This window comes from Camarhynchus parvulus, chromosome 1 (assembly GCF_901933205.1).
Source record: "Camarhynchus parvulus chromosome 1, STF_HiC, whole genome shotgun sequence".
NCBI classification, from domain to species: Eukaryota; Metazoa; Chordata; class Aves; order Passeriformes; family Thraupidae; genus Camarhynchus; species Camarhynchus parvulus.
The window spans coordinates 30,646,460-30,656,123 of NC_044571.1; the positions used below are offsets into that span (position 1 = coordinate 30,646,460).

The following is a 9,664-nucleotide window of genomic DNA, read 5'->3' on the forward strand; positions in this document are numbered from 1 at the left end:
TGAGATTGTGCAAGCCCTACTCAGCAATAGCAAAAATATCCCTGTGTTATCAACATTGTTTTGGTCAAAAATCTAAAACACAGCACCATAAAAACTGCTATGAAGACAATTAACTCTATCCCAGCCAGTACCAGTACAAATACTTATGTAGAACTGAGCAAAATTTGATACTTTTCAGCTTTGGCCTCAGATGAAACAGGCCAGAAGTGCCATTGCAGTGCTTTTGTAATCATTCTCTCTTATTTATTTGCACTGCCAGAGTGCATCCCTACCACTTGTATTTGGCTTAGTTGTTCCTTCCAGAAGAACATCCTAACTGCTTCCAGATATCTGAGAAGCCAGAGGAACCAGCATCCCTTTGGTAGTTTTTTTCAAGGGCTAATAATTTCCTACAGGATTTGATAATACACTGAACAAGAGCTGTCTCTTGATGACCCTCTGCACTGGAGGGTCTATTGGATTCTCCTGAAGGCATCCCTCCTCCAGGCTGAGCCAGCCCAGTTGCCCTTGCATCTCCTCAGGGGCAAGTGATAGAGGTTCTCACCACCTTGGAGGCCCTCACTCCACCTTTTCCATGGCCTTCCTGTATTCTGAACCTTCAAACTGAATGCTATGCCTTAGATGCAGTCAACAATTCCCAAAAAACTCATCCCTTCCCTTTAACTGCCAGCCAAACTTCTGCTAACGCAGCCCAAACTGGGAATTTATCCAGATAAAACCCCACAAAATGACAAAACACAGGTATCTTGGGATTTGTTTTTAGAGACAAAGGTGACTCCAAATCTGGTTCACATGCAGCTGTGCCAGCATTACTGGAACAGTACTATACCATGGTAGCCAAAGAGAAGGAGGGATAACAAAGGGCTTGAGGAAATCAGTGCTATGTTCAGGAATTGCAGCTTCATTTGTATCCCCAGCCTCATTTGTATCCCCAGATCCTCAATTTTACTATACTTTTTTCTTCCTAAGGAAGTAAGTGCTTAGTACTTAAAGTTTTGTGCCCATAAATGTCTCCACGTACCAAAACACTCCATACAGTGCAAGCACAATCAGCTGCACTACATTTTCAAATGCACGATTTCAGAAAAAAAGGGCAGATGTTCAGAATATTTCTCAAAAGTGCCTCATTTGTGCTTTTTGATAGCCAGTAAGGCAAGGCTGAAAAAAATACATCATCTGATCAAATAATATCTGTATGTAGCTGCAGTACTTGTTCCTCTTCTTTCAAAGTGCTTTGGATTCATCAATTATCACACTTGAGCACTTAGTTACTCAAAATAAATCATTGAAATGTCCATGATGATTTTAGTATAGTGTTGTTCAGGATGCCTATTCTGAAATAATGGGGAAATATATTATCTAGTCAAAAGGACAAGCTTATCATTTATGACCCTATTAAAGATGTTATAAAATTCACTGTAGCATTTGAAAATTGTCGATATTGAGATGATGGATTTTTTTTGATTACAGCTGGCAGCAGGCAATGCTAGACTATAGCCCAAGGAAGCCTAGTATGAGCTTCAATAAAAAAAGGACAACAAAAAGAATTACTGATTGCAAATTTATTACATGGAACAGCAAATTCCAGACAACTGAGTCACATAAATAGACAACCAGTGCAATGGGAAGTCTCTTTCCTTTATGTAAACCAAGTCATTGAGCTGGTAAATGAATCCATGAACTTCACATTCCACGATACTCTGAAACAAATTAACACAGTATCAGATTTTATATTGAGATGTTGATCTGGATATGACTTACTACTCAGTTCTGTACATCTGGTTCTTTTCAAAGTTAGAAATTAAATAGCTTCAGATTCTAAAACGAGAAGATTTTAAAATGTAAAGGTCTAGAAAAGCACCCAAGTCTGTTATTTGTACTCAAACATGAATCCTTTCTTCTCACACAGTTCTCTTTGTACCATGTTGTAACCCTGCTGACCTTATTTTAGAGTATGGAAGCATGACAAAGAAAACAATCCCTCTGTCAAGGGTGTGCACACTGTCTCTGAGCATGAAAAAACCCTACATTTCTGTCAAGACAGCTCTTAGTGGCCATGTGAAATGTGTATCTAGGTTTGTACTAGGTTTGTAATGTGTAGTATCTTCTTTTCTCATGAGGGTCATCACTGGTGAAATGGCAGAAGAAATTCTTGACACTTTTGGTTGCCTACTTACCATTGCCTTCAATAGTTCTTCCATTTCGAGGCTGTAAAACATAATAATTAGATGATTGTAAAGAAGCAATGGATTACAGACTTAGAAGCACATCCACCAAAATATATGCACAAAAGCACCCCTCATCATGCAGACAGGGTCCTCTATAAAACTGCAGTGAGATTTTCTTTAAAAGAACATGTCAAATACCAGGGGGATCCATGCAGGGTGAGTTATGCTTTTGAATATGAGAAATTTTCATTCAGCCTCTGCCCAAAAAGCTAAACATTCTGACCTTAATTATTCTCATTCGGGATTTGGGTTTAAATTCATAGGGGTAGTAAAGGCACATGCCTAAGAAAGAGCATGCAAATACCAGCACTGAAAGAACCTAGAACACACTTGAAACAACAAATAACTTGAAATGAAGCATAAATGACAGCTGAATTGGTACTCTGGTTACCTGATGTGACCTACTTTACAGTATTTTTAATTTTTTTAAAATGTGTTGAAGATATTTCTAAAAATTAGTTTGGTGTTAATCAGAGTGTATCCAAACCAGCACACTGGGCATTAGACCATGTCATAGCTCAGCATGCCAATGGGTGAAAAATGTGAGAGAAATTATGATAATTTTGCTTTGGCTTTTCACCATTATGCAGTGTGACTTTGCTTCCTGGGCAGACCTTTCGGACCAGGTGGGCACTCAGCTCAGGCACAAACTAAATAAATTAGTTTGATCTAATTTATTTAGCATCCGTGCGCCTTGACAGTCTCACAGATACAAGCCACATGGATGATTTGGCTCAAGATAAAACATTTGCAGAGGCAGATCTTCAAACAAAAAGAAGTGTTTAATCTACCAGTACCCCAGATCTCATTATCTTGTCATCTTTTAGTCAAACCAGAACTTTTTGAGCAAATGGCTCCCTAAGCTTTCAAGCATAGGGATATTTGGCCTCTATTCAACCGCAGCTAGAATTTGTGAAACAGCTGCTCATCTGTGAACATATAACAATGTCTGAGATTTGCAATCTTTAAAACAAAGAGATTCAGATACCCTGAAAAGGAAGAAAGGCCGCCCCAGAGTTCCATGACTGTCCTATGAAATCAAACACAAACAATAACAAAATACTTTAAACTCAATTCCATAGATCTGCTGTCAAATTTTACTATTCTATCAGAATATTGGTAATTTGGGGCCTTTTCCAGCAGCATGCAAACAAGATGTTAACAGTCCCCAATGCCCATTCATCTGGAATGCTGATTAAAAATTAATGCCTGAAGGACATGGTGTCTAATGTAAATAAACTAGGTTAACATTATTAAAGATTCACAGGGTTTAGAAGAAATATAAAAGAAAGCTTTAAACCTAGGGTATGAGCAGGATCAGCACAGATCACTTCCCAACCACTGGAAAAACCCAGGCTGACTTTAAAAGAAACAAGGAAAGGGACATACTTCCCTATCCACTGCTACTGCCACTGCTTGTCTTCATATTTACATACCTTCTTTGCAAACTTTGCAGAAGCAATCTGTGATTCCTGCAAGTGGACACTGTAGGTTAATCAAGGTGCTGGCACATTTTGGTTTGTTACAGTGACCCTCTGTTACTGATGAGCTTGGAACACTCCATGTGACAAGAGAGATAACCTTACACTTATCACAGACAGATGGAAGAACAGCAGCAAATGGATCTTTTAAAAGACTGATGTGAAGCCTTGCCTGGAAGTTACTCAGTTCATTTCCATCATTCAACAGGCTTCCCCCGCTGTACAGCAAAGTGCAGCCGTGCTCTGGGGGGTGAGGCAGAGCTCAGCCTGGAGCTCCACTCCTCAGGCTTGAATTGTACTGACAGCTCTTATCTTGTTAAAATGGAGCTGCTCTTCACCTTTCAGACTGCCCTTGGTTTTTACCCAGGAAAGATTGCTGAGTTTAAGCCTTCCCCTGCACTCTTTATTCTTCAGAAAATTGCTCATTTTTCTTGTCAGTCTTACTTCAAGGAATAGAAACTTTCCCCATGACTTTATATGAGCAGACTAAGTTCAACACATGATGCAGCCCTGAACCTGCAGCCTGGTTTGGGAGCCCTCCTGCCCATGACACAGCAGCCAGGCTGTATGCTCCCAGCCAGCCAGGAATGGGATGGCTGTGTGCCATCAGTCACCCAGCAATGAGTGGGTTTAGTTGCCTGGAGTGGGCTTGAGAAACAAACACGTGTCATGGGCAAGAATGTGAAGACGGGTGAGAACGCAGGAAAGCATGTGGGTGGGAAACTGCAGAGAAGGAGTTTAAAAAGACAAAATACACAAGCAAGAAATAGGGAACCATGGTTCAGGGTATGAGAAGAGGATTTCTTTGGTTCAAGCTGCAAGACAACAATTTATAGAGCAACTGACATCAACTTACAGGCTATGAAATACTAGGGAAATAAAAAATGCTTGCTCAGTCAAGGTGCTGTAAAGGATGCAAAGGAGGAGACTACTACAGAGAGACAATATGAGTGCTGCCTTTGTTCTGATTTGATTATTACACACCAAGCAAAGATAGAGACTGGCTCATGACTCAGTCTGCAGTTTCAACTATCCTAATTTATGACAGGTGAGAGATTACTATGTGGAAGACATATGGTAAAAACTGAGCTTTTAAATATCTTTGGGCTGGAAATCTCAAATACACAGTGAAGTGATTGGACATTGATGTTAAATAGTCTTAGTTCTCACAAAACATTTTAAATTCCCCAGGTGGGGTTCAAGTCCCATTCAAAACCAAATTGACATGGACTTTGCCTTTCACAGTGCTGAGGCCTCATTCCTTCTCTTAAAACTCTATCTACCTTCTTGGTAAGATCTGTAATTCTGTCTTATTTTTTTTATTCACAGAAATATACAATAATGTAGAAAGTTAAATTCAGCTGACATTAGTAGGATTTCGTGACTGTTTCATTGGGTTCTCTACATACAGACTCATGTTTGTCTTCTGAAGATTCCTTGTGGGCTAAGAAAGTAGGACTTAATGTAATATGAGATTCAACCAGCTGGGTAAAACTTCACATGGTTCTTTTTCCATATTTTACATATTTATTTTATCTGCTGCTTTACATCAGACCACACCTAGAAATCATATTGCAGATGTGTAGCTCATATTTTTTGAAAGGATATTGTATGAGATTCAACTTCCAATCTTGAGGACACATAATTTTTTGCAAAGTTAGTAACTAAAATAGTAACTAGGAATAAGACTCTGTTCAAAGTTACCAGATGATTCTGGACATTCCCTCATTGGTTAAGCTGTGGAAGCATAAGAATCAGTAGTGAACTCAAACACATTTATTAGACTTTATGACTGAAATGCTATCATTTTTTATACACTCAACTTCAGTATTGTAGTCTTTAGTGACTGCTTCAGGAAAGCATGCTTGGAATTCTAATAAGCTAAAGACACTGGCAAGAAGAGATACTGAAATGCATTTCAAAATACTTTCTACTGTTGTTTTGAAGGATCTACTTCTGTTTTGAAACAGCAGAGGACTCAGCCTCCACAAGTAAATTGGCCTTTTTAGCATATACCCAGGGGCTGAGTGAATTTTATGGAAAAGATTCTTAATGAAATGGTGCTAATAAAAAAGTGATATAAAGCAGAACTGACATTGAGGTGGATCCCTATATGACTGCACCAACAAAAAAGAGCTATACTCAATAATTCCTCAACTTAATCTTCTTTCTCTGAATCAGAAACACAAAAAAACCCCAAACACAAATAGAGTATTAAAATCTGTAAAGCAACTCATACACCTCTGTGTTCAGCATAATCTAAGGTTTGCTATTGATCCAATGTTATGTGTATTTTTAGTGTATTTAACCCTGTGTTATTCAAAACTGAGGGTCAGGTTAAAATACTGACTCTGACTGTTAAATGAATGTTTTGGTTCTTCAGCTCTGAATTGGTGAAAAAACAGCAGTTTCATATAAATAATTTAAAATAACTAAGAATTACATGTAAACTACTAACAAAAAAGAAAATCTTTTATATACCCTCCTACATCTCTTAAACCATTACAGTATTAGATTATACATTATTGTTTGGAGAGAAATGTCAGTAAGTTGGTTGTGGAGTGGTTGCTTTCTAAGTTTAAGAGGGTGCTTGAACAAAATAAGCAATTACACCTTACCTCATTTTTATGCATGCTGTTGAATATGGAATAGCAGAGATCCAAAACAGTGCTGGAGATCTGAAAAAAAACCCACAACAATACTTTAATACATTTACTGGGAGAACATGGTGTACATGGTTTGATTAAAAACAGACTTGATTCTGATCCCAGATCAATTTAGATTGAGCACAGTTCACCAAAAACACTCAGAGCATGGGAAAACTTACTGATGCTATTATGAACTGAAAAATTACTCTTTTATTTGAGGAGAATACACCCAATACAACTGTTGTCAATACAGTCTGGTGCTATAAAGAGATCAAAATCAGCCTCTTAAATTTAAAATGCATTTTCTATGCTAATAGTTCTAGAGGTAGCTTTGGTTTTTGGCGTGTTTAATCTATGTTCATTTTTAACTACAAGCCTTTTGGTCAATCAGTACTATAGTCTTTAATCATATACTGAAATACACTGTCCCATACTCATCGTCACTGGACAGGGATTTGCTTATGCATGCAATCACATTAGATGAGAACTACAGCTTCAAAGGAAGTGAGGTGTAAGACATCTGAAAAACAGGCTCTGGGAACTGTTTTCTACAAGTTTTGGTTCACAAAACCGTAACATTTCAGAACAAAAAAAAATCAGCACAAAATGTTTAAAACTTTCAAATACTTCCTGATCCTGCAAATATTTTTCCCCCTGCTTTGAAAATGACCCTTGGGCTCATTAAATGCAGTGCAGCTGATCTTCCACTTTAAAGTGTTTGTAAGCCTTGGGCCAGCAGAAATTATCTGTGAAAACTTCCCCTTGCTCCCCTCTCCTCTGAGCACCTCAGAAAAAAACCCATCCATCCACAAAGCACTGAGCCAGGACCAAACAGGACCTTTAAATCCTGCAGAACTGCCTGGCACTTCTTGCTTCAGTGTTAGCTGCTATTGGCATAATATTGGCATGGCAAGAATGGGGGGAAAAAAAGCTTTTCTTTAGGTCTGCATTAGCTTCCCAAGGAGGAGAGCACACACACCCACAAACTTGCCCTGCTCTCCAGAGCTGCTGGCTCTCTGGCGGAGGCTCTGCCACCTGCAGGCATCGATGCTCCAGGTTATACAGGGCAATTAGTATGTCTGGAAGAGAGAGTCTCAAGCAGATCAAACACATTACAGGAGTCAAGTTACCTGGGGTTGATCGGACATTTCCATCCACTGACTGAAACACAGGGCCAGTTGCTTTAAAAAGTAAAGAACAGACATTAACAGTGTGTCCATCATACCTTCGGACCTGTGCTTTTGCTCGGGAAGTCAGGGCTGGCTTGTTATTAGCCTGTCCGTCTTTGGCTGACCCAGGTGTTCTATTCTGCACCCTGCTGCACTCCACACCTCCGCCCATACCTGTTCCACCAGGGCGCCAGCCTCCCTCCTCTCTTCACCAACCCCCAGGGTATTTAAAGGTATTTAATAAAGTATTGCCAGTCCGTTGCCGATTTTCTACCTCATTTCCCTGCCACAGAGCCTCGTTTCCCACCTTCCCCGTCTCTTCCCTACCTCTGCCCGTCGCATCGCCGTCGGACGCCGGTGCCAGACGTACCTGGTTTGGGGGCAGCTCCACACCGTCCCGGTAGCGAGAGAACGGCTGCGGGAACCCTGCGGGAGGGACACGGCCGCGTTGGGATGCCGCGGAGCCCAGCCAGGACGTGGCTCCTCTCCAGGAGCCGATCCTTTCCAGGTTCTCCCGCGCTCCCCCCGTGCCGGGACGTACCTGAGCCCCGCGGGAGGGCGCAGAGGCAGCAGGCGGCCAGGAGCCAGGGCAGGGCGGGCGGCGGCATGGCCGGGAGGGGTTGGATGGACGGATGGGCGAGCGGACCGGCGCCTTTATGGGGCCTCGCCGAGCCCCATATGGAGCCGCCGAGCCAATGGGCGCCGGGGCGGTCCCAAGCCCCGCTCCCACTGTCGCTGCCGGTGCCGGACCAGCAGTGCCGCCGCCCTGCCGTGACGAGAAGCCCCCACCCCAGCAATAGGGACCCCGCTCTCCACCCCCTAGAACCCTCCGTCAAAACTGCTTCTCTAGAAGAAGTGACCGAGAGGAAAGAGTGAGGGATAAAAAGAAGATGCTGTGCCTGGTCAAGTGACAGAGCAACAGAAAATTCAGTTTTGTAGTAGGGCTTGCTGAGTGTTTGGAAATTATTTCTCTTCATGGTAGCTTGGGAAATAAAGTTTGCCTTCTAATTAGAAGGGTTGTGAACTTTCATAATGAACAAGTTCCATTTTACTACATTTACCTTGACATGAAATAAAGAAAGCCATCCACCTTTTAATTCATTTCATAGTGAGTATGGCTGCAAAAAAAGATGCAGATCTGCTATCAACAGAAAGTTGTTCTTTTTCCTGATTTAATAATTGGGTTTGATTATGGAAAACTCTTCCTGGTGTTCTCTGTGCAAGTTCTAAGAGCAATGCTTTCTAATCAGATCACAGACTTAGAAAGGCAGAGTCCTCCCAAACTCTTTTATTTAATATACTTTGGGCCTGCTGAAGCAAATATATATTCAGTTGTCTGACTTCTAATACGGCAGGGTTGGAACTACATGATCCCTTCCAACCCTAACTATTCTATGCTTCTACGTGTTAGACCTGCTTGGGAGGCAATGGCCCCAGTGTGGGATATGAGACACAAAAAGCTGCAGAAGGTATTATTGTCACAGCATCCCACCTCATCTCATGATGTCCCTCAATGACTGTGCTGCACACTAAAATGATGATGGCAGGACTGGTCCTGGTGGGAGCATCTCAGAACAGTCAGGGAGGAGACTCATCTGCTTTCTCACAAAGGAAAGGGGAGCCAGACTTGATCAACTTTTGCCAGCTACACAGCTGTGTGTCCTGAGCACCTAAAGAGGCACCAGAGCAGCTGAGTGACCCCATTAGTTCACCCTTTTTTCCTTCCCCTGGGAAAGATGGCTGTCTTTGCCTCATCACAGCCTTTTGGAGGCAATAATCTGAGTGGGGAGATGTCAGGAGAGGTCAGATGTTACTGGAGCACACACTCAGTGGTCAGATTCTCACTGTCTTAAGTGGAATGGGAGATTCAAGACAGGATGGAATTCAAAGAGATTAGACCCTCTGACTGCATAAATTTTATCCTCTGTGGGAGCTAAAGCAGATTGTAGCAAGTTTTGTGATGATGGTTTCTCACAGCAAATCTGCCCAGGATTTCATTAACAAGAGGATGCAGCATTCCAGGAAGCCCATAGCTCCTTTTTGCAGAGACCCTGCATTCTACCCAAGCACATGAAATCCTGGAGTGAAAGCATTCTCTGAATTTGTTAAATTTGCTCATAAAAGGAGGATGGTGTTTT

The 9,664-nt window shown here is 41.5% G+C and overlaps 1 protein-coding gene across 2 annotated transcripts; it reads right to left on the reverse strand.

The window, feature by feature from the left end:
- Nucleotides 1-1,567: 1,567 nt before the first annotated feature.
- NMS (neuromedin S) lies at nt 1,568-8,202 on the reverse strand. Of its 2 annotated transcripts, XM_030956793.1 has the most exons (8): nt 8,068-8,202; nt 7,897-7,952; nt 7,488-7,538; nt 6,328-6,387; nt 3,665-3,700; nt 3,217-3,258; nt 2,178-2,208; nt 1,568-1,700 (listed from the first exon to the last, which is right to left on the reverse strand). In XM_030956793.1, the coding sequence occupies exons 1-8, from the start codon at nt 8,132-8,134 to the stop codon at nt 1,684-1,686; spliced, it is 360 nt and encodes a 119-aa protein (XP_030812653.1). In that variant the 5' UTR covers nt 8,135-8,202; the 3' UTR covers nt 1,568-1,683. The 2 variants fall into 2 exon arrangements, with proteins under 2 accessions (XP_030812653.1, XP_030812661.1); XM_030956801.1 differs by lacking the exon at nt 3,665-3,700.
- Nucleotides 8,203-9,664: the final 1,462 nt, after the last annotated feature.